The following is a 26,615-nucleotide window of genomic DNA, read 5'->3' as shown; positions in this document are numbered from 1 at the left end:
CTCTTAAAGATCTTTTCCTTGAGCCACCACCCTACAAACCCTTGCTAGGGTGACCTAACCAATGGAAAAAAGAACTAGGATTGAACTGAAATTTATATGAACCCAAGGAATTATAATAAACCAAATAGCTAATATAAAATAAAATAGGCAAAACTTAACTCAACTGAACCCGCGACTCATGCTCAAACGCACAGGCCCGAATCAAAACATTGTAGGCACAATTGGTGAGCAAAATGCACAAATGAGTTGAGGGCTACTGTAAGGGTTTAAGCAGACCTAGAAGGCCAACAATCTAACTTAGTTAGAACTTGACCAGCATAAATCATAAAAAAATTTAGACTGAAGTATACATGTATCCAAACAAATACAATAAATAATGATTAATCTAAAATATAATAAGTAAATGATTCGACTCAATTGGGCTACAAACTCAAGTTACCTATGACTTAGACTAGGCTCGAGCCATTTCAAAGTAGCATGCTTCTATCCACCTAAACCTCAAGGAGAGAACTCGAGAAACCTAGTCATAAATTGTGACTCAGACAAAGCCCGCAACTCTTGAAACAAAGGGAAAATTGACACTTAGTAGGCAGCCAACTTGGCCAAATCGGGCTGCCATGATAGCAACATTCTGAGCACCATTCTCCAAACCCATGTTGTACACTATCACATCATTGTATCAAGGTAAGTTGGATATCCAACATTAGTTAGCTGGTTTGTGTATCCATTGGTCTAGAAAATACGGTAGACTCCATTGATCAATACAGGTAGTTAAGCGATGACCAATAAGATATGGATAACCCTTTGTAATGGCATGAATGATCGCAACATCTCTTGCTCAAAGGTTGATTGTTGTTGCAATCTAGGTGATAGGGCCTTACTAAGATAGGCCATGGTTCAAACTACTTGCATGAGCACAACTCTTATTCAGACCCCCAAAGCGTCACACTTAATTATGAATGTGTTTAAGAAATTAGTTAGCGCTAGAATGGGTGTAGATGTCATGATTATCTTCAACTTTTCAAATACCTCCTATGTCTTTTTCCACCACCTAAATTATCTCTTTTTCGGTAAGGCCACCAATGGTGATGCACTCTTTACAAAGTGTTCAACTAATCATGTAGTTATCTCTTTTTGATTGTGTGGGTAGTGGTATGATATCACATTTATCAAATCTACGTTGAACACAATCACAGTATGGTGATTGTGAGATCTTGCTTGTGGTTACCTTTTCAGTTAAGGTAAGTCACCTCGGGCTGAGCACATAGGGGTTACATTTTAGTCCTTCTTTAATAACATTTACCTTTGAATGCTTGTGAGTCCAATCTGGATGAGTTAGCCCAATCGGCTCGACGGTAGCCACATATCTAACATTGTGGTGCACACCGAATTGGATTATGGAATGAATTAGATCCTTTTGCCCTAACTCTCTTCATCTCCTTCTCTTGTGTTCTCTCTACCCATGGCAACAGCCACCCCTAGCTCCATCGCCTCTAACCCCTATCGACAAGCCAACCACCCTAGTCCTTTAGGGGCGACCACTCCTCCCCTTCTTCCCTTCTCTCGATCGATGCCATGTCCATTTCCATCTTCTTTGACATTCCATCACCACTATCCCTACTGATGCCACCTATCACTATCGGCCCACCACCTCCATCCGATGACACCTAGTAGACAGTGCCTCCACCCCCACAAAAACCACAAAATAGCTCAAGATCTCTAACTTGTAGGTCTATCCTCTCCAACCTTTGGTCTTGGATGGTAGGGTTACATTATCATTTTTCTTGTATGTGTTCCTATAGATGTATCTATGCCTATTCAAAATATGAATCATAGTATTCATTCTTATGGGAATAGGAATAAAAAACAAGAATACTATTTCAAGAAATATGGACAAATAGAAGTTTAAAAAACAAGAATACAAAAAACCCATTCTTTTTCTTTTTAGTTTTTTTTTTCTCCTCTTATCATCATCAATCTTAATTTCCTCTCTCAAGCATCAAGCTATTCTTTCTCTTCTTCCTCTCTTTCTCTTCTTCCTTTTCTTCATCTCTTTCTCTTAATCCTTTCTTTCTCTTCTTCCTTTTCTTCCTCTCTCTCTTCTTCCTCTTGTTCTCTTAATCCTTTCTTTCTCTTCTCCTCCTTCCTCTCTTTCTCTTCTTTTTTAACATTGTCCTTCCACTCTTACACATCAAACCCTAACATATGTTCAATTTTTGTTATCTTATTTTCTTCTCCTCTTCTTCTCCATTTTCCACCATTTTTCTTTGATCTTATGGCTCTTTGGTAATAGCACAAGACATATCCTTCGGTGATTTTAGATAATTTACATTATGATTGGTATTATTTATTTGTCTTTACAACTTTAGAGTCATTACATCATCATCATACATTTACACTGATCTAAATAAATATGAGTAAAACTATCGTAAGGAATCACACTGTTTTTGTAATTGAGGCTAAAAATGATAATTGGAATTGGCCAATTTAGGAGCCCAATATGCAACTAATTTTCGAAAATATACTAGATAAATGTAATTTAGTTTCATTTGCCTTGAAATTTTTTTAAGCAAAATACTTCTCTAAAATATTTAATGGTTAAATATACATTTTTAAATTAGTCATTTCAAGAGCATATGTTATCAAATAACTCAATGTCTCAATTAGCATATTGACTAATGAAATCTAGTATGACATGTGTCAAATAGAGACAATTCAAAAATTGGAGTGCAAACATATCCAAAATTTGTATAAAAATTATTAAATACTTCTGTACTTAGTAATAAATATATAAAAGATGCCAATAACATGGTAACTTACTTAGTAACCTAAGTACATAAAATTATTTAAAGCTGTTAAAATTTTGTAAGTAAATTTATTTGTAGAGGCACATATTATAAATGATCATCTTCTAATTAGTAAAAGAGATATACAACCAAAGTACAGTTGATAGAAAAGACAATTAGAATACAATTCTTACTATAATATTCTACAACAATGAGTGTATGTATTTTATTTGTTTTTTTATCTTATTCTATCTAAGTTCTTATTATTCATTATTATGAACTAATTAGTTATATCAACTTACATAGCTAGGTAAGATTATAGCGTATTTGTCCTATAATATAAAGATTGCTTACAGCAACATTCACAATGTAACTTTAAGTAATGAGATATTATGAAGATTAAGGTAAAGATAACTATTGAGATTGTTTATGATGGGTTGGTGCATACAAGAGGCACTAGCGATAAGTTATAAACTATATCGTGTAATATAATGTAATTATAATATCTATGGTATAACTATAATATTTATGGTATACTCAGTGATAATTTTTTTATTATAGTTAGGTTGTTATGATTTATTATTTTATGTTATTAATAACTTTAGTGATGATTTATAGTGTAACATGCTCAATAATGATTATAGTATTTTTTTTTTAATTGATGCAAATTTCAGTGATGATTTATTATTATTATAGGTAGGTTGTATTGTTATATTATTATGATTTATTGTTTTATGTTAGTGATGATTTATGGTTTAATATACTTAGTGATATTGTGTTGTTCTTTAATTTTTTGTTGCTAAGAAAATTGATAAAAATTTCTCCAATCTATTTTGTGCAATTTCAGTGCATTAATTTCTAGAAAATGAGTGTATTATATTTTAAATTTTTGTTAGTTATTTTTTAATTTCTATAAGATGAGTGCATTATATTTTGATTTTCTGTTAGTTATTTTTTAATTTCTAGAAGATGAGTGCATTATTTTGTTAAATAGATGCTCATTTTTTAAATTTCTATAAGATGAGTATATAAATATTTTGCACTACTCTAATTTTGCAATGTGTCTTTGATTGAAATGAATAAAAAAATCTTATGCATCACTTATGTAAATTCTACACATCTTCTATACAAAATTTAGATTTCAAAGTTAGGCAATGTACGCATTGATAATAATAAAAAAGTCTTACGCATCACCTATGTAAATTATACACATTGCCTATACAAAATGTGTGCTTCAAAATTAGGTAATGTGCGCATTTATAATGATGAAAAAATCTTGTCCATCACTTATGTAAACTAGTGAATTTTTTTTTCAAATAATAAAATATATAGTTATATATAAGGGTCAAATGTTAAGGAAATAAAATTTAAGATAAATATATCATTTTTAGGCTTCTTCTTTAGATACCAAAGAGCATATATTAGTTAAAAATAGAGTGTACAAGTTGCATAGGTGATGCATATATATTACGTAAGCGATGCGTAGTGTTTTTCTAGATATCTCGATGCATACCTTAGTTAAAATTGGAGCGTACATATTACATAGACGATGCGTAATGTTTTTTTGAAAATCTTAATGTGTACCTTAATTAAAATTGGAACATGCAATTTGCATAGGTAATGCGTACATTACACAAAGGCAGTGCATAATATTTTTTTTCAGAAATCTCAATGCGTACATTAGTTAAAATTATAGCGTAAAATTTGCATAAGCAATCCATACATATTACATAGACGATGCGTGACATTTTTTTAGAAATCTCAATATGTACCTTAGTTAAAATTGAAATGTACAATTTGCATAGACAATACATACATATTACATAGATGATACATGACATTTTTAAAGAATCTCAATACGTACCATAGTTAAAAGTGGAGTATATAATTTGCATAGTTGATGTGTACCTTAGCTAAAATTTCCATCTATGTTCTGTATACTCTTCGAAAATACTTTACATAGGTGATGTGCATAATTTTTTTACTATGTTTACTAATATGATTATTAGATCCTAAAATTTATATAATTTTGCACTATCGTCTTATTTCTTTAGTGTATAGAAAATAAGTCTATGGATGATATTTTTATCTTAAATTTGGTAAGTGCTATGTTTCTGTAATGAACATGTGATGTTGAGTTAAACTCTTAATGGGTTCGTATAATAGGTGTATTTAATCTACGGGAGCACCTAGAAGAACTCTACCAATGTGAGTGTGAAGTCAGGCCACTTATGTCGGAGTTTGGTCAACTCCTAGCACACTCATGAAGTTGGGATCATCGCATGGCCATTAATGCGCGGCTGGGAATAACATTGAGATTCTGATAAAGATATGTGTGAATTCTCCGGTTGTGTCTTAAAGTTTGTTAATTCAAGGACTTTATGTCTATTAATATTCGGATACAACTTTGAAAATTTTACATTACGTAAAAATTCAAACCATACGGTATTTTCACTTATGTATCAATATCTTTATGTAATTGCAAGCATATTTGAAATCAAAGTTATTATTATTTATTTTAAAATAAGTGGGGGATTGTTAGAAATATTAATATTTCTATAGTGTTATTTTAAAATAAATAATTTTGTGAATAAATATTTTGATTAGACACCTTTTCATAATTATAACTACTTTTTAGTTATCTAACTACTTTCTAGTTATTTAACTACCATAACTACTTTTTAGTTATATAACTATTTTTTAGTTATCTAACTACTTTTTAGTTATATAACTACCATAACTATTTTTTAGTTATATAACTACTAGCACCTTTTAGTCAGTGTCCTTTCATTTTCTATTAATAGAAGATGGTGCTATTGTTTTGGATATTCCATAAACCTAAGTGCTTACTTTGTTACAATTAACTCTAGTTCAGATCAATGTTCAATTTTGTGAGTTACACCTTGATTCATGACGGTCTTGTATCCCGAGAACAAATTGCCTTCGTAAATTTCCAATCGCAACAAGTGGACGGCAAATTTGTTCAAGAGATAGATTTACCTTCGCTTGACCGTTACAAGTGTCTAGCCATTTGATTTCATTAATCTCCACTTTTAATTTCCTCCAACAGCTATAGTAAATACTGAAAAAGAAAATCCATCTACAAAGTGAGGATCAAATACTTTTGGAAAGTCAAAAAGATTCCGTCGTGAATTCTAAAGTACATAATAAGAAGTCTTTTATAAAACACTCTACTACTTCTTTTTTTCTTGTAAGAAAGTTGGGCATATAAAAAAAAGAGTATTTAAAGGCAAAACAAGGTAACAATTTTCATTAGTGTGCTTTGAATCTAATTTAGTTGATGCTCCATCCAACACTTGTGCTCTACTTCATTAGAGAATTAGCTCTTAACCTTAAGATAGATATTACACATAAATACACACACAATGCAATTGGTAGTATATTTGGTATCAACAACTTCCTTTTCTTCCTTCAATTCTGAAACGGCAACAGTGTCATACTGCTAAGAAAATGACAACTTAGCAGCAGGGAACTGAGTCAGTCGGTTTTATATGCTAAAGAGTACAGTCGTCGCGGTACATATAGGCTTTTGGGTTGGATTCTTTTGCATGTTGTCGCCTAGCCTGAGTTGGGTAGGACGCTCATCCACCAATACTGTGAGCCTGTCGGTCTGCACTAGAGTCAGTCTCAGAATGAATTTGCCACGACCGAGAAGGATCAAGGCAAAAAGACGACACAACTCCCCAAACTATTTTTGGCTTTGTTTTTTTTTATCAATTGGGGTCTTGATACATTCCAAATGACTCGCTGAGTTAATATGGAACTCGACAATATAGATAGACTGGATTATATGGAGTTTGGATAAAATCACTTTATCGGTCAATTACTGTACTAACATTGTATAACTTCTTCGTGGCAGAACATGAGCTTCTTTTAAGACCCAAAATTAATAGTAAATTGCTGATGGAGTGAATTTATAAACTGATTTCTCTAAACACGATTTACTTAAAAAGATTGAGAAAGAGTCGAGAATTTATTTTAAAAGATGAGGAAGAGAGTCTGCAACCCGGTAACCTTCTCTGAGAGCATGAAGGACCATGACACCATCTACTCTTCCAATGATGGCCAAACACTCACCGGTCTGGTTCCTAATGCACCATGGGCTCGTCATCTCCCTTGTACGATTCTATCTAACTCAAGAAAGTCCATCTCCACTATAAACTTGCAGTTCACTTCCACCAACCTGAGACCCATCCTCATGGCCCAGGCTTCCGCCATGAACGCCAACTCACTCCATGCTGGTTCCAAGCCGTCGCTATCAATGGTTTAAACGCATCCCTTAGGGACTGCCCCAGCCCTACCTTGATATGAACCCATGCCAATTGCAGCGTCCGTACTCAGTTTGACCGTTGAAGGCTTTCTGGTTCCTCTGCTTCCAGATTGACCAAAAGGATGGACGCAATCAAGTTTTCGTAGATTGAGCATGGGTCAGATTTCATGCTTGTGTGACAAGGAGAAGATACACTACAAACAGACTTAGTCAGTAAAGTACCGTGTACTGGAGGTGATGGTTGTTTGATCATTTGATTCTGCAATTAGCTAGTCCATTTTGCAAATTAAGTAGGGATTGTATTGAATTTGCTCGAAATAAAGCATTTTGCATTTCATGAATAGTAGATATAACTAGGATCACTTTTCCCGAACAGCTTAAACAAAATCCATGAAAATTTTGAACATAAACATACAATAAGCCTCTGTTCAGTTATAGAATAAGAATAAGCTTATTCTAAAATAAGTCTCTTTACTTTGATATAATAACAAAACAATATTTTACCTTTATTATAATAATTTATAATTCTCTCTCATCTTATTCCATACAACTTAAAAAAAAAAAAATAATATAATAATCAATAATTATTATCTTGCTCCTAGATTAAATAATATTTAATTACAAATTACCTCAGCTACAGTTGAATATCGATCATCTCAGCTCCGGCTTATTTTTTTCTCTCATCTATCTCTTCTTCTTTTTTAATTTTAAACATCTTACCTAAGGTTGAGATTTTTTTAACTAGCAAATTCTACAAAATTAAAAATAAATAATATTAAACCCGCACTTTTCTCGTAATACAGACTTATAATCCCCACATTAGACCACTAGTACGAGCTTATAACCTTGTATTAATCTGCAGTGTCTATTCATTTATTCTAGTGTATGATTATTTTATATAGAGTACAGAATTATAATACCGTATTATCTCATAGTTCCTCTTTATATCCTCTAAGAACATCTCTAATGGGCTCAAAAACTCTAAATTTGAAGCACGGTGGAGCTCCTACCGAGCTTCAAATAGGGCTCCAAATTTGGTGACAGTGGAGCTCCAAATTTGGAGCCCAGCTCCAATACTATTTAATCCAAAAATTTAAATTATGTCTATATCTTTTATTAAATAATCTAATTAGTTAAACTGAATATATAATTAGTTTTACTAATCAATTTTTAATAAAAATAGTACCATTGAAAAAGTCTCGTCGAGATCTTTAGAATGAGTCTAATATTAAATTATTTAAGTTATTTTAAAATTTTTATTTTTATTTCATGTAATATAATTTCAATACGTTTAATTTAAAAATAATAATTTAAAATTATTAAGTCTTATATAAATATACAGATGAGAGTTTTCTAACCATATATTTTTTTATTAAAAATAATAACACTAAAATAACTTATTAAGTGATTTAAAAAATATATATATATATTATAATAATTAATTAATAAATATAGAGCCTGATGCATTGAAGTGCACCGAGCTCTTAGCTCTATATTTAGAGCCCTCTCTTGGAGATGTTCTAATGCATTGTTATTTTAGTGTGAGCTTATAACTCTGCAATATCTCTTTATTTAGTGTATGGTTATTCTATATAAAGAGTGCAAAATTATTTCTGCAGTGCGAACTTATAACTCTACATTACCCTACAGTACAGAGTTATTTATTCATAGTATGGGTATATAAAGTATTTTGAATCCACGATTTTAATAAAAAATAATTATTTCTAAAAAATGCTATTTACTACTATTTTTTAACATATAGTTAAGAGTATTTTCGTCATTAGGTTTAAAACATCACCAATTCCCAATACAATTACTTTATTTTAATACCAACTTATATCACATCAAATATAATTTTTACACCTTATACTAGTTACTTTATTTTAATACCAACCTTATATCACATCAAATATAATTTTTACACCTTATACTAGTAGTGAACTAAATATTACAATAGCTTATACAAATATTAGCCATCTTCTTCTAATATTAAAAATTAGAATACTTATGCTTATTCCATCCTTATTCTACAATAAGTGAACTGGGGCCAAGGGTTCAGAAGCACAGAAAGAAAACTTTTGACATGCTCAACAAATTACCTCAGTAGCACATCTCTCATTTCATATTTGTGTGTGACATGATACAGTTGCAAGTTACAGTCATGCGGCAGATATATACACTTTTTAAGTTATGGGACCACTAGTTTGTATCTGTCTACAAAGCTTGCCGAAACTGACATCTACCTGAGCAGTAAATCTGATGCAGCTCGAACCCAACTTATGACAATGAATTTGTAGTTGATTTTTCATTGAGGCACATCTAAGAATCAGACAGTTAAAAAATAAAGCGAGAGAAAAGGGATAAGTACAAATATAAATTCAACCAGGAGTCAACAGACCACAAGCAGTGAAACACCGAGGTTGCTCTATTGGCTAAATCTGAAGGTCATCCAATGAAAGATCTTGAGCTGACAACATCTTCAGTTTCTGCAATTGAATAATGCTGGACGTTAGGTTCTTTGTGTGTCATAAGTTCCGGAATATATTAATTTCCTTTACTAAGAAAAAGTTAGGTTGCACGTTCAACCCCCTGAACCATGACCTATATCACATTACAACCTGAAGTGTACAATTTGCCATTTTCACTCTCTAAAACTTCAACAACTAACACCTATGGAGTTAATTTCCTTTGTATCATGTTCTGTCAAAAATTTCTCATGGAAAACTAACAAATAAAAGCATGTCTTAAGTTTTATATAGTTTAGAGTGCAGATTGTACACTTTTATGCCTGTGGGATTTAGTGTAACAATGCATCATAGTTCAGAGGTGAAAATATAAGTTAGCCTAAGAAAAAAGTCATACAATGTAATGATATAAAGATTATTGTAGCGAAAACCAACATTGCTACTTCAAATAGGAAATCATGCTGAAGCTCAGAGTAATAAGTCAACTTGTCAAGCAGAATAACTTGATACTAATCAGATTGTTAAGATGAGATAAATATTAAGAGAAAGAGGTTTAAGAAAAAGTTAGATCTGATAGTTGCTAAAATGTGATAAAAATTTTAAAACAAGCATGAAATAAGAGCATTACTAGAATAAAGAGAATCAACGATTAGAAGCTTTAGCCAACTGAGAAAGAAAATTCAAACATCACAGCACTTCAACTGGAAGAGGAAAACAAGAACCACTTAAAGATAGAGCTAGACTTACTGTAATGAACTGGGGAGGATCATCGAGGCTAGTTGATCCAAGCACAATTTCTCTCTTCAGCTTTGATGTAAGCTTGTGAACCACACGTAGCTGAGATGAACATTAGAGGGTGATGCTTCAGTAAGTAACAATGACAATGCATAGAAACCAACAGATTACAAGTATTGTACTACCTCAGAGCGAGTGGCTCCACCAATGATGAAGATAAATATGCGCTGCCCCAATTTTTTGAAGTCACTAGATGCATGCCTCAGAATAGAGTCACTGTAAATGCACACTAATAAGTAAAGAGAAGAGCATCAATTTATCTAATTTAAGAGTGATGGGTAGTTTACAAGAGGCCTCAAAATGGACTGGATATAATCAGAAAACATCCATTTCCATATGTATAGTCTTAGGTGTTCAATACAGATATGCACCCTCGAGTAATGATACAGCTGGGCATATTATTTCAATGTACTCTCCCAAGGAGGAAGATAGAGGTGTCCACATAATGACAGAATAAGAAGACAATACTAGCTTTGTGAAACTCTAAAACCAAGTACAGGTAAATTTTTTATTTACACCATCTAAAGAAATGTTACTAGTACCTGATCATAGCCTTATTTACTTCCAGATGAAAGGGCTAATAATCAGCTCATTACTTCCTCTTTTCTGAACAAGTATGAATGTTCTTATTGAGGTCAACATAATAACATCTTCTAAGCAAATGTGGATACAGACTGTTGCATCAATAACCGACACATCTTTTGAACCATTTGAACCTAGGTTAAATTTCAATACTCAGATCAACTGCAAATAGTCTATGACAAGGTAAGTCCAAGCAGTATTACTAAATATTGAAGTACAATACTTAAAATTGTTATTTGGAATGAAGCGCTACTAACCTTGCATATCCATCATCAGAATTGCGAGGCCTGGCCCATGTGGCGGGCCGCCTAGATCTCATTGAATGAGCATGCTGAGCAGGGTTTGTCCGAATAGATACACTCGGTGGAGTTCCATGAAAACTAGGACTGGGGTCATTCATACAAGGAAATTCATCCTTTGGTAATTCACCTTTGTTCAGTTTCTCAATCAACTCCTAAAGAAACAAGAATCATTCATTTTAGGAAATACTCCTGTAAAACAAGAAAGAATATAGAACATCTATGTTTGGTGCAAGAACACAAACTAAATGCAACAATTAGCATCAATACTTTATAATGATATTCTTTCCTCTCTTCCAATATGACAAGTATCCCAAGATTCCCAACCCAAGGTGTTATCTGCCAGGTGGAGTGATCTAAGTTGTCTAGCATCGTTCATGCCAACACAAAAATCAGCTTTGTCACAAAATGCAAACCTGAAGACTTATCCACCATCCATCTTCCCCATCCTCTGTAATTCTTTGTTACCCCAAGTCCATCAAGAGGGTTTCTGAGAATTCAGATGTTTCTCTTACACAAGAACACAAGAATGTTTAATAGGTATCTGATAAAATCATTCCCAGACCTTGTGTTCTATTTAGGCACAGACCTGACCCAATATTGCTATTATCTGAAGTAAATCGAGCAAAAGGAAGCCCTCATCACCTCTCTTTCCAATACGCAAGTTTCCCAATAAGGAAAACTTTGGTATTCAATAGCAAAAAGGGGAAATGTGAGTAATAATCTAACTAATCGACCACATGTGTTGCTTATTCACCAACCAAATGGGTCCCTTCGCTCTCTAAATGTCTTATGTAATTGGACCAATTGAATAAGAGGAGATGGAGCAATAACAGCTGGAAAAGACAATTTCGACAATGTATACCCTTCAACAAAATTGTCTAAATTGTCAACCTCCAACATGGTTCAAAATAGGAAAGTCAACTATTTCTTAATATTTACCAACAAGCTTATGCAGACACAGATCAAATATTTGGCTCGTCAAATTACCAAAACCATACCGATAGGCAACTTACCTCATGCCAATCATGTGGTGCCAGACTTCCTTCCTAATGGAAATCTGGAAAGTTTCTTACCATGAAACATGCACGTGCAATATGTAGCAACTATCCACCAGAATACTTTAAGCTCTTGCAAACATGAAGGAACCTTTCATAGCTCCCATATATAGAATCTAAGGTTATTTACATTCTAGACCTCCTGAACTATTGTCATTTTCACATAGACCTTATTTATTTCTCATAACACTTTTGACCGTCTCAACTATCTAATATCTGTCACCTTCTAACAATGTAAACGGGAAAGGTCAAATAATCATTTTACCCTCAACTTATCTCCCTAAAATAAGGGTAAAATGATCCCTAGAACGTCTAACATTAATCATGTGACCGTCATGTGATATATTTTAACAGAAAAATTAAATGAACAATTAACATAATAAACATTTCAGAGGTTTTATATAATTCAGAGAGTCAATATACTATAAAAAATAAATGAGAGGGTCGATGTGAAAATGGACAATAGTTCAAAGGGTGTAGATGTAATTATCACTTAAATTTACTAAACTAAGCGAGGGAGCAAGTTTGACAAAAGGAACTGCATTGATATCTAAAGCACAAATATGAGTATATGACGAAAAAATCAATGCTTAAACCTAATATAATCTCTACTGATCCACTATTAAGTGTTCCTTGGGAAATAACTTTGTTGCATTCTCATAATAAAAAAACTATGATATCTATTCTTAAAACTGCCTCCTCATCGTGTCGGGAAGTTCAATCCCACCACAATCATGTCTAATAACTACTAGAATTCTCTTTGATATCCAAAACCAGTGAATCCGATGACTGTCCATATATACAGCAGTAAGCCTCCGGAGTTCTTAAAAAATTAGTGCATACATAAAATTATTAAATATTAAATAAACAAACAGATGCTATATAATGAAGAAAACCCTAAATCTCAATAATTCCAATAGTTCAACTCTTTTGATTTCATTCAAGATTGAGCTGCTCTTTTTCCTTTTTAACTCATAAAAAATAGATGACGTAACAAAAGAAGAAATTGAATGAGATCACAATGTTAGCATGTCGATAAACTAATCCCTTTCAACAATAAAGATGTCAAAATTCCTGCTTGAGAAAACATTAGTATTTATTCTCCATTTTAGTTGGGTTTTCTACTTTCTACTTCCAGTCCACGTAATACCTTCATTTTTTGTCTGCTGTATGCACAATGCCCAAAGAAATATGAGCCTAGTATGTTATAACAATGTACTCATCCATTTGCAAAATTGCTTTGGTGTCCCGATGTCATATGTGATAAAAGTATTCACCAAATTCTTATCCCAACCCTAGTCTGGACTGGATAAAGAGTGACAGAAAACACAATTCAATAAAAGGCCAGCAAAAAATAAATAGGTGTCTCTATGAAATCAAACCAAAAAAGAAATACCATTTATCAACAGCCCAAGAAACAACCCCTCTATTAATAGGAGTAAGGTTCTTTTGCATCTCATTCTTGCTAGACCCTGCTTTCACTTGGGCACACTTTCATGTAAAAACCTTCACCATAACAGAAGAATCAGTCTGAAGTAATTGTGTCGTCATTACTCATTAGCTGATCCTTAACTGTTTGATACAGAATACAACTGATATTAGAAAAGCCATGGATTCTTGTGCTGGTCAGGATGGATCAATAAAGTTTCGTGCATGAATTATCTGTCATATCAATATTCCCTAATGGCCAGTTGGCCACTCATTTTTACCTGTCACTAGGTATTGAGTATATCTCAGACTCAGTTTAAAGAGACAATTTGGTGTCTCTTTCATCCTTTTTTACCTCACTTTTCGTTTTGATGCTTGATGTATATAATTTACACTGCACATATTAGACATCAAAGGAAGATTTATGTTTTTCCCAAGTAAAATATCTAATAAAAATTGGGGAAATCATAATCTACTTGGTGTATGATTCAAGTAGATCAACCACTTCCTATAATATATTACACATGTTACACTAATATGTAGTGCTAAGACTTTAATGTAGCCCCTAAAAACTATTATAGCCCTATAAAGATGTAAAGATTGCTTCAGGTGCATTAAGGTCATTCAATGTAACAGCAGCACACTGACTCTGAACAGCACATGTCATGCCAAGCTAAGGTCAGCTAGCCCTATGTTATCGGCACAAGAATCCTCGAGAAAAGCTCCATTCTCAAAAGAATAAACACCACTTTGAAGGAATCCATTATCCTCCTAAATAATTTTGTTGGTTAGTAGGAATTGGAGCCAACAAGAACTTTTGAGGAAAGTAACCTTTAGTTACATATAATGAAATGGAAACTTTATGTTAATAATAAATAACCACATCTATTAACATAGAAAATCAACTCTATCTATTTTATGCATATTTAAGCGTAAACTTAACTTAAATTTAAGTTGTTAATAAAAAACTAATAGAATGCCTTACCATCTTGCACAAATGCAAATGCTCACCAACAGAATAAACAGACCAGAGCTACATGAAATATTTTTCAGGTAAACAAACTAACAAGATATAGCAAATATAGCGAGAAATATCAAGAAAATAAACATCCAAGATCATTTAACTATTTTGATGAGCAAAAGCAACTGATGTTTGGAGATATCTAGCCATAACATGAAATCATTAGATTTAACTTCAACAAGCATACCTCAATCATGGGATAAAATCGTGATAGTTGCCATGTCACTTCCTCGCCATTCCGTTCTTTTCTAACTGAGTGCTTCTTCTGGTGACAATTAAGAGCATAAAAGAAGTTGCCAAGGAGTTACAATTTTCAAGAGCAATCTTGTAAAAGCCAACTGAAAAATCAATTATTTACCTTGTGAACATCAAACTTAAGAGAGAAACCACCTCCTGATGCCTTTTTAGTATCAGGCACTCCTAAATAGTGCATGTTATTTACAGCATTCATATCATCAGGTGATAATCTTGCAAGCTGTGAAACAAAATCAACATATAGTTTCACTGGAAGATGAAAATTTGATACTTTTGTATTGATTAACTTTCACAATTTTCCAGCCAAACTTTCATATATTAAGAATTCATTCTACTTAAATATTCTTCTCTGCGGAGTAGGCCATTACCAGTATCAGAGGTTACTTCATAATAAAATGAATCATATGTATACAGAAAAGATATAGAATCCATATTGATATCTTTTGTAGTAAACAAACCTCTCCATCTCCACCATCTAACAAGTAACTGTTGGGGAGAAAAAGAAATACAAGAACTAAAAGACAGACTCTAGTGTTCCACATAGCCAACAAGATTTCCATTCTAGGAACTTTTCATTATATCAGTCCAGTTCCTATGCTATAACAGGCAAGAAAGAGAAGAATGCATCCAGTCACTAGAAAAAGAAAAGCAAAATAAGGAGAAGCAGAAATGTAAGTCAAAATAGTCAAGAGCTCCCTGAGTAATATTACCATGATCTCGACTAATTACTAAGTCACTATATTCAATGGCAGAGCTAAGATTCTCTGTCGGGGCAAATTTTTAAAATGGCGAGACATAGTAACACTATTGAAGATGCAAAACATAAAAAGCAATATCAACAAAGTTTTACATCTCTTACTTATAATTAAGATATACTAAAATAATAAAAAGAATGCGTACTCATACATCAATTGTTTAAATTATTGGAAACCTTTATCTTCTACTGAATTACATAGTAGATGCAATATTAGATGGTTCTCCTGCATCTTATTCTCAATAATTGCAGCTCCTAACTTGTCAGTTACATAGTAATTTCTTGTTCTATATCTCCTAGTGAGTAGTGACAGCAGTTGTTGGTCTTAGTATATTTCATCTCAACTACTTTGAATAGATTATTTCTGAATTATAGTATGTAGAAAATCTCAAACTACAAAGCATAGCTTGCTTGTAGCTGTCTTTTGAATTTCTTTGGGGAACAAGATAGTCACATAAGAGTATAAGACAGACCTTTTCGGTATAACTGTCATATTGGGAAACATGGCTATTTCAAAAGGTCAACAGCAGTCGCAGCAACAGAAGAATTCGTATTAATCAAGTAGGATCTATTCAAAAGCCCATCCTCATTAATTTAAGGGCCTTCATTATTTTTCAGTCAATTTCCACACAAGACATAGGTTGGCATGTCACAACTACCTTATGAGATGAATTTCTTACAGCTAATTCACTGAGAAGGGTGTCAAGGGTTCCAGGCTTCCAGCCAATGGGGCATCAAGGGGAAAATGTAGAGAGACTTATCCCATTACACTGCATAACCAATATTAACGGTAGCGAGCTTTACTGTCAGTCCATCACAACAAACAAGGTCCACTAGTATGATTCATAGGTCAAGGCTACAATTATCATAACAACAAATACTTAATAGATCAGGAATATTATTGAACCTCAAGTATATCAGCCTGAAGAACTGAGATAACCAATAATAAGAGTCAGATAGGCAGTTAATCACATAAAACAATCCTAAAATGATAAGCAATCACTACAACACATCATTACCTGCATCAGCTTTGACCCTTTGTCACCTTCAAACTTCTCGGGATAGATAGCTGCATATATCATCAATAAACGCAATTTATTTTCACGACTGACATCCTGCACAAGGTCAGTAAACATGAAACTACATTATTAAAAGGAGGCCAAAAAAATTGCGTCCTACATCAGTATTCATTTATACCTGATTTATCCTAAGATAATTAATTATATCCTTCGTCCCGGCATCACCGAAAACAAGATCTTGTTCTAGTTGTCCAACTTCCCGAAGACCCTGTTCTCTGATCACTCTATTAATTTTTCCTGCAATCTGCGGAAATATTATGGATAAGGTCCATGTTATTTGTATATTATATCCCTTCAATGTAGCGGACCTTTCAAAGTTTACCAAAACTGTTGGTCAAGCTTTTATGTCAGCATTATGTTTCCTTCTATATCATGACAGAACTTAGTATAATTGCAAAGGATGTTACAACTCCCTGCTAAAAGCTATAAATTACATGTTTTCCACATCAACCAAGATTGGTACACGAAGTTATACCATTATAAAGCAGATATGTACAATGATAACCTGCTTGACATTCAGCATTGAGATGACAAAGGTATTCAAGGCACTCTTGCATCATTTACTCGTCAAAGATAAGTTCAACTCATGGAGATTATCCAAAATCTCTGTCTATGAACCGTAGTACTCAGCAGCTTTTTCACAAAATTGTGATTTTTCCTTATTATTAGTATGCTGACTAAATAATGCTTATTTGTTATGTTCTTACTCTAATGTATTCAGATGCTCCAAAAGAAAAGAAAGAGAGCGTTAGCGAAGGAGAGGGCAAGAGGAGAGCCTCAGTCTAGTCGAGTGGATTCAATCTCTCCAAAGAAAATCGGAAAAAGGATATGGACCCAAGGTTAATCTGTTCACTCGTCTAGAAGGACCATTTTATTAGAATGTCAGCACTTCTATATATCATGTACCATTCTAGAGAACATCTCTGCATGTCAAACATGTTAACTTATGATGGAAGATGAATTTTCAAGCTGACTAGTCAAAGCATAAAAGAAACTCATTATTTGAAAAATTACATGTAACACCCCACCCTACATTTCAATTATATTACAAATAAAGCCCTCTCTCTTCATTTTTTTACAAATTAAACCTCTACTTTGTTAAAAAATACCAAGTCACACCCTGAGTTAAGTTTAACTTAATAAGGTCCTAAGTAGATAGAATAGCAAGTGAAAATTATATCCATTTCAAAGATATTTTATATTTCCTAAATTAACCTTGTCTCTTTCTTCTTATGTCTTTTAAACTTAAAACAATAGTAATTCTGGATTCGATGATTTTGTGGGATTCAATGTTTGGATGCGATTTTAGCATTTTGAAGGCTTGATTTAGTTCTTTGTAAGCAATCAGTGTTTTGGTTTATGCCTAGGTTGTTTAGGAGGGTCAGTTTGGTTCTATGGTTAAACTAACCTGATAATTAAGTTAGATTATATCTATCTACCAAACAGCGGGATGTGGCGATAAAGGGCTCTCTTAAAAAATAGTGAAAAGAGAGTGCTTCATCTATAATATAGTCAAAATGTAGGGTGTTAGTTGTAATTTTCTCTCATATAATTTGAAATCCATTAAAGAACCTTTATGCACTTTAGTGCATGCTCAATGTCAGTCACACATACAATTTACAGCTCCTAGCTGAGGCACATATACGACTCAACATACAATAATAAAAATGTAAAAGAGAAACACTACATTACCTGACTTAGTTTGATTTAATATGGGTCTTTGTGACATAAATATATAAGTGAAATAGTAATACCGCTCAAAGAAAAATTACAGAAGGATGAAATCAAATAGTCTTAATAGGGATGATAAAATGCAACATTCACCACAATGGGCTGCTATCTGAATCTAACTTCAAAAAACAAGAAATTGCCAAGATCCAAAACAAGAAAAAGGTAATGACAACCAGGGCTCACTCAATCTAAAAATATCAAAAGATGAAAAGTCACTTCTTAATTCTTATAGTCAGTGCTTTCAGAGATAGCTATCAATGATAAGTATTGCAAAACAATCTGCAAAAAATTGATTGTAATTCAGAACTTAGAAAAGGTAAGTCAGAAAACTACTAACCTCTACATGTAGGGAAAGCTTGTCAATTTGTTCGCTGTACTGTGGCAGAGCTTGAACCATTTTCTGCAAGTCCCTCGTTGAGAGCTCACCACCATCTCTACATGGAAAGCAAGGAAAAAGAAAAGGAGTAAATCCATTTTGCAAAAGAAACCGGAGAAACAATACCATCCTCAGAAATAGCAAGCAAAGAAGTCAAAAAAATAGAACTAGTTAGATTGATTATTAAGGCTTTGCTGTTTCAGAGTTGATATACAAAGCAAAGTTCTAAATCTCAGTTCGGGATCACGTGCTTGAAAGAATGATATGTATCAGTTCTATCGGCTGTATTGGCCTCCGGTTTTGGACGATTCTGATCAAGGATCGATCGAATTGGCCATATCGGTCGATCCGCTTTGCCAATACAATCGGGAATGTGCGATACTTCAATCCATGACAAAAAGACATCTATTAAAGAAAACATCATATGCCACCTGGACTCCATGTTAAGGGAAATTTGGAGAACTGGGCCTTAGTTGCATGAGCTTAAACAACAAACAGAATGGTAATTCACCACCATACCAGTTAATGGCCCTTATAAGTTATAAGGCAAGACCCTCTCTTGCCTGAACTTTTGTACAGACTCTTGAGAGTTGACATCAAATTCAAGATAGTCTTAAAAATCTGCTTATCTTTTGCATCAAAATCATCTTATGCACCCAAAGAACTAATCAAATATAAACTTGTCATACAAATTGGAAAGAACCAGCATCTTCACTAATAGAAAGCCTATGGCACTTAAGCAATATATGTTTGCATGTTTGCTTTCCCTATTTTATATGGTTTGAACAAGTTGACATCTTTTTATCAACAGGTACCTTGCATGGTGCATTTGTGCTGCTTTATTTTTTGATATAAAACTGGTCATCTTATCATGTAACCTTTCACTAGCCTGCAATCAAATTAATTATCAAGTCAGAGCATCATACTTAACATCCACCATGAGATGCAAATCTCACAAACTAAGAACATGACAAACTTACATCTGCTATATGTGCATGACGAAGCTCAAGCCATACTGGATCATGGTCCTCCAAAAGGACCTCCTTTTTCTCAGTTGACGAACCAGTTTTGCTTGGAACCTAGGAATAACTATCATATGTAAGAATCTTCAATATATATATATATTCAACACAAGCAAATCACGTAAAATGAATGTGCTCACCTCATGTACATACTTGTTACCATCCATGTTTAGCAAATCATGACACATGGCATCATAAGTCCATTCATGAATGACTGGAGCAATCTACAACATCCAACAACATATAAGGTGGAAGAGCAAATGAAGACAAGACCTGTGGACCACACAACAGAATGCAATGTGCTCAAGTAGCACAGAAACTTCAAATCCGTACCTGATCTATTGACCGATCGACAATGAGCAACTCACAAGTCTCTGTTGAAGGAAAATCAGGAATTGTAGTTCTGTACTTAGCAAGACAGTTCCAAACTGCAGCCGCAAGCTTTGTTGGGACTAAATCACGGAGTGTCGTCATGGTGGAAGCATCTAATGATGACTTGGCAGCACGGTAACGTACATAAGGAAATTCCTGAGAGTTACAAATTTGCCAATGAAATTTTCATATTTAAGCCATATACGAAGTTGCTCGCAAACAAGATGCTTGAAGACTGGACACGTATAAGATGGAACCTTCCTAACTCTTACATGAATTTGAGGAAAAAGTTAAAAAGATAAGTCTATACAGAGACTGATAGCTTGAGAACCATTGAATAGTAAGCTCCTCTGCCTAGATACATAAGTCTATACAGAGACTGATAGCTTGAGAGCCATTGAATAGTAAGGTCCTCTGCCTACATAAGTAGATACACGGCAACAACCATTCTATATGGCAAAGTTACTTTTAAAGAAAAGAAGTTTTTGGCTTTCTCCTTGGCTAGACTCTTATTCATGCCTAGAGAAACTTTTGGATGGTTAAGACTAGATTGCATAATATTATACTGCCATATCAAAAGCATAGCTCTCCACCCCAAATAACCTTACACATCTTACCACAATTTCCTCTTGCCTGATTTCTCTTTGGCAAGGTACTATGCTGTGAAGCATGGACACCTCTCCTACAGGGAGGTGTCCATGTCGGACATGGACACGCGTCGGACACGCGTGGGATGTGTCCAACAATGATCAGAAGTATCATTACTTAAAAAAATATAAAAGAAATATTAGACACGGGAGGGACACGAGCAGGACTAGTATCGGTGTTAATGGGTCAGTTCTCCCTCCCTCCCTCCCTCCCTCCCTCCCCGCAAGCAGACATTTCTCTCTCTCTCTCCCTCCCTCCCTTCCTCCTCGCAAGCAGATCTCTCTCTCTCTCCCTCTTTCTCTCTCTCTCCCTACAAGCATTTCTTTGCATCATATCCCCTATCTTCCTTCATGGAGTCAAAAGCCCTTTTTCGACCTTGGCAAAGTGAAATAGCCCATGAGTGAGTCAGTTGACCCGGACCGGCCCCTGCACCTGATCGAAAGGTGTATTTCCCTTTCTTGCGTTTACTTAATTGCAGCCCTTTATTCTCTCTCTCTCCTCCCTACAAGCAGACATGCTCTCTTTTAAAATGATGTCACATGCATCTCTCTCTCTTTTAAAGCCTTTCATTTCTCCTTTATTTTTCTTTTGATATTGGTAGGACTTAAATTTATATTTTTGTTGTTTACATTAATTCTAATTAGTGTGATAAACTAATAATGTGATAGGTAGATAGTGTGATAAACTTTTTCTTTATTTTATTTATTTATTTCTTTCGCCGTGTCCTATGCCATGTCGATGTCTTATTTTTTCAAAATTTGTCGTGTCGCCGTATCCATATCATGTCATATCCGTGTCCCGTGTTTGTGTCTATGCTTCATTAGTACTATGCAGCATGCACCATTTTCTAGGGATCAAATATAAAAGTTATTTCAAATCTTCTGTGGAGCTTTCCCTACTTTAATTGGCACTGTGACTCTAGCCAGCATGTAATAGTTCTAGAAGGCTTTGTCCAATGATGACTAATCCAACTCAATAACATTTTGTGCCACTAAATTAATTTCAAAACTGAAAAGCTGGAATTGTTTAGACTACACCATTATTGGAGATTTTAAAGATTCACGGATACATAAACCTAGGCCAACAAAGATGAAACAAGAGGTGATGGCAATCTATTCACTCCTTACAACTTATTTCAATATAAATTAATACACCATAAGAGTGTGAATTTACAACTAAATAATGGCTGCATTAATTTAAAATCTAAAAGAGATAAAGGAATCAAAATCTACAAAGAATAGCCTAATGAGCATGAACAGAAAAATCAAATAAAAAAACAGAAAAGAGTAACAAGATGTCCTAGAATAAAGACCCTACTACTGGATTGAAGCCCTAGGTCTAAATTACAATAATAGAATTTGAAAATTTTCCACAACCAATATGTAGAGAGACCCTTCATCCAGTCTAATCCTTAAATTAGCTGTTCAACTTTAATGGTTGAAAAGGCCGAAGGTTTGGGTATCTCAAACAAATGCGATCACGACTTATTTGGAATTGGAGAGGTAAATATGCAGATCATACGTTGATCCTCACTTCTCATTTCTGAGGGATTATCTGATTGCCAAGACAAGTTTTTCTCATTGTATTAGCATAGTGAAAAGTGAAAATGAGAACTTGGATCAAATGACAAAATGTTCTTTCTTGAAACTAGATCCTCTTGAATATTTGAAAGCAGGGGGAAATGGCTTTCTGATGTGCAGATATTGAGAAAAGAGTTGCGTGGATGGAAATCATGACACTTTCTTCCTTTGGAAAGTTGATAACTTGATATCAGCCAATACTAGTCTTACTACCATTCCTGAGCATTTTATGTGCCCCTTGTACTTTTCCAAATTAAATTCTTCCTTGTACTGAGAAGACTTAGAAGGTTTGGCTAGAACAATAGTGTGGCATTTGGTTAAAGTTTATCTCTAAAACCTAACACGAGAACATTACGTTAAATACTATCGATAATCTTCAATCATATTAATAATAATGACTTCATTTGTCGGTACAAGAATAACACTAAAGTTAATAGATGATGATTGATGAAAAAAGAGAAAAGTTAAAAAAGATGGACTACACATCGGCACACAATCATGCAGGACCAGACACGACTCGACACAAGGCGTACCAACCGGCACGGCCATTGTTGCTTGTAACATAAGGGCATTCTTGTAAGTACACAATGCAAGTTTCTAGATGTGAAATACAGGTTTCTAGGGACGGCATAATTGATCCTGCCATTTGGGCTTATCAAGGGTAAAATGGTAATTTTTCTTGGTCCTAAACTTAACACTAACCTAGTTTAAGGAATTTGCTATTCTCATTCCAAATGGAGCCTAGCTGAATAAAGATACCCTAATAAGTTGTCACAAGTTGGCAAGGCTAATAAAGATTATAAAGTGTTCTCAGGAAATTCTAGCATGGCAATTTTAACAAGACTTCACTTTCTAAGAAAATTTTACTTGTGAGGCAATCATAAAACAAATTCAAATAAAAGTCAAACTAAAAAATGTTCTGCTAGCTGCAGCGGCACATTCTCCACTTTTGAGTTAGCATTAACTGGCTCAGCTGTTATATCTCAAAGAGTCATTTTCTGTAAGGGCCTGTAGTGCTATCCCCCCAAGCTTACTTCGTATTTTGGTGTGTGACAATTTGGATGCATATATAACCACAAGTATAATTAGTTGTTTCAGCTCCTTTAATCTCAAAAAAGGAAAAAGAGAACATTGGCTCAGCTGGTATAATGAAAGCCTTACTATTTCGGAACTAAATGCTAGCTAGGCAGCTGTCAAGCGCCAGTTACTCTTTATGACCACACATTGAACAAGACGATCACTGAGAAAGTTTCAGGGTGACAGAAGTAATTGCAAACCAGAAAGCCAAAGAGAATAAATAGGACTGACTAATTATTTCAAATAAATTATATACTTTATCTGGCCTTATATTCTAGGGAAAAGGATACAAGAACATGATAACTGGGGAGGGATAATATCTTTAACGTTAACTCTTGCTACATGCTTCTAAACAACAGTGGCTTAGACTCTAGTATTGTTGCCCCTCCAAAAAGTCCTGTTGTGCTTAGATGAAGTCGTTGTGCAGCTTGCAATTCACCAAAGAATACCTTTGACAGTACGATTTGCATTATGCATAATGAAGTGATGAAAAACCCATAGGACAAGCCTGCACAAAACTAATGACTTAAAAGAAAGAAGATTAAAGGATTTTATATGTTTTAGTCTTGGAGTTAGGATTTCGGCCTTTTACTTTTTCTATTTTTCATATTCTTATATGAGGAAATTTTATGGCCCACTTCGGGGACTAGATTGCATGATTGCAACCAATAATGGCCGTGCCATAAGCACGGCACGTGCCGCGGTACTTGCCAGTCGTGCCATAAGAGAAGGAGAAAAAAAGGTAAGGGATAATCACTTTCGCCTTCGCAGTTGCCGTCACCATCTCACGCCGCTCGCCATCGCTTCGTTAGGTGCCCTAAGAGAGAGAGAGAGAGAGAGAGGGGGGGGGGTTAAAAACTTAAGTTCCAAATCCGAATCTGCAACTTAAGTTTTTAATCTCCCTCTCTCTTCCTCTCTCTCTATCTCTTTTCTCTCTCGGGGTGGAGCACCCAATGAAGCGCGGGCGACAACGAGCGACGAGCGGCAATCGGCAACAGGTAGCTCGACGACGAGGTCAATAGCAAGCGGCGAAGCCATTAGAAGGGGTATCGTACGACACCCCTCGTGCCACGTGCTAGTACGTCGCCAGCACAGTCATCCATGATTGCAACTCTTATTGCAACTTAGGTATTTCATTCTTTTCGGAATGTATAAAAAGAAACATCATATGTTTTCTTATTATCATTAACACCCTACCTTATTAGATATTTTATCATTTGACGTTTGTTTTTCTTTTATTATATCAAAATACTTCAACTTAAATTTCACCAAACAGACACTCACAAAATGAAGAATATTCTATTATTTTCAAAAATAAAAATATTAAAGAATTTTTGCATGTATACCCCTAAAAATCCCCCTTTAAAATTGATATTTGTAAGTACAAACCTTAAATATGTTTTTGCACAAATATTCTCTCGGTTACATTCCAATAAATATAAGATTAAGTTTCAACGATTTAACAAAAATACCTTTAACTAACAAAAATGTATGAAAATTAGAATAAGGATATTTTTGTCTTTTACATCTCAATTTTAATGATTAATTAACCCCAAAAGAATTCATGCAAAAAACAAGGATTTAAAAGATCATACATGCAAAAACCATGTACTTTAAGGGGTATACATACAAATATCAACTTTTGAGGGGCATACAAACAAACAAGGGATTTTTGAAATGTATATCGAAACAATATTTAAATATCGAAAATACATCTCAGCATAGTTGTCTACCAAAGGGACAATGAAAACTATCACAGAAGTGAGTGAAATATGTTAATTTACTTAGGGGTATTAATGATTGTTGTGCTGATTGGCATAGTCAACAAAGATTGAAATGTATCATGCCAATAAATTATCGACAGTTGATACGAGGGAAGCATATCAATACTCTCTCATGGCTACCAACAAATATGTACCACTAGGAATTGAGCATATCTTATTTTAACCAAACCTACTTTTGGAATACTGTTCATCCATTTTGCTATCTCTTTGCTTTGTGGTGCTAGATTTAGATAATCTATAATTTAAATCCTAGAAATCAAAAGGAATATTTTTTTCTAGAAGTTAATTACACTAACTTAGAAGATCCAAGAAAAAAAATGAGAAACATGATGAGAATAGAATTTAATTGCATATGTTACACTTACATCTAGTGTTTGAAAGATTTTATATTAATCGTTGAAACCTATTTTAACGGTCGAGAAAGGTTTAAAAATTGTTTTTCTCCAAATGTCAAAACTATTCAATTTGCCAATAGCACACCAGCTCGAAATAGCACGTGCCAACAATATGTATCGTGCCAACCCATGGTCGGCATGGGTCTTTGGCATAGCAATCCTTGGATATTACAGACTTATTGTTATTAAGCATATACAATTGTAATTAACTCATCTATATGGTAACGATCGACTAAGTGAACGAATATACAGTGTTTTTGAGAAAGTAAACAAAAATTATAAATACTCATACAATAGGGAGTTATGATAATAAAAGCAAAACAAGGGGTGTTTTAAATGAATTTCATTATTATTATTTTTGTACAGAATGGAAAATTCTCCATTTTAGTAGTAGATATCAAGTTTAATTTAACTTGGAGCAATAAAAGTAAGATACTAGTTGAATCAATGATAGTCATGCCACCATTGGCATGGAGAGTGCCGAGTGGCATGCCTCGGCACGCCCCTACGTGCTACTGGCATGCATGAATAATATTTTTAATAAAATTTTTAGAATATTTAGAAATATTTTTGGGTCTGCAGCATGTCAATCTTTAATTTTTTTGTTTAAATATATATATTAAAACCTACATTATAGTATTTTATCACTAGATTATTTTTGTAAATGACATTTTATTAAAAATAAAAATAACAGTTAAATATAAATATTATTCAATACATAATATAATTGAATATATTTATTAAAACTAATGTTAATGATTAAACACTTCATAATATTTTGAATACTTTATAATATAATTGAATATATAATAACATT

General features: G+C 33.8%; 1 protein-coding gene across 2 annotated transcripts in view; it reads right to left on the bottom strand.

Annotated features, from left to right (window-relative positions):
- Window positions 1–9,161: 9,161 nt before the first annotated feature.
- The window catches only part of LOC140783928 (SNARE-interacting protein KEULE-like), a 31,492-nt gene continuing 14,038 nt past the window's right edge, over window positions 9,162–26,615 (bottom strand). The window contains exons 9-22 of one of the 2 annotated variants that reach the window (XM_073131071.1): window positions 20,276–20,470; window positions 20,083–20,166; window positions 19,901–19,999; window positions 19,736–19,809; window positions 18,882–18,978; window positions 16,932–17,057; window positions 16,754–16,849; window positions 15,084–15,200; window positions 14,913–14,990; window positions 11,177–11,373; window positions 10,463–10,553; window positions 10,290–10,379; window positions 9,476–9,563; window positions 9,162–9,396 (exon numbers count right to left, since the gene is read on the bottom strand). In XM_073131071.1, the coding sequence (XP_072987172.1) occupies window positions 9,510–9,563; window positions 10,290–10,379; window positions 10,463–10,553; window positions 11,177–11,373; window positions 14,913–14,990; window positions 15,084–15,200; window positions 16,754–16,849; window positions 16,932–17,057; window positions 18,882–18,978; window positions 19,736–19,809; window positions 19,901–19,999; window positions 20,083–20,166; window positions 20,276–20,470 (1,398 nt within the window). In that variant the 3' untranslated portion in view covers window positions 9,162–9,396; window positions 9,476–9,509. Of the gene's footprint in view, window positions 9,564–10,289; window positions 10,380–10,462; window positions 10,554–11,176; window positions 11,374–14,912; window positions 14,991–15,083; window positions 15,201–16,753; window positions 16,850–16,931; window positions 17,058–18,881; window positions 18,979–19,735; window positions 19,810–19,900; window positions 20,000–20,082; window positions 20,167–20,275; window positions 20,471–26,615 lie in introns of both variants that reach the window. The other variant, XM_073131070.1, reaches the window with a different exon arrangement.

Source organism: Typha latifolia, chromosome 3 (assembly GCF_019914945.1).
Source record: "Typha latifolia isolate L0001 chromosome 3, TyphaL0001v2, whole genome shotgun sequence".
Lineage (NCBI taxonomy): Eukaryota > Viridiplantae > Streptophyta > Magnoliopsida > Poales > Typhaceae > Typha > Typha latifolia.
Note: the sequence above shows the minus strand (reverse complement) of the source record. Positions and strands in the feature narration are given on the sequence as shown.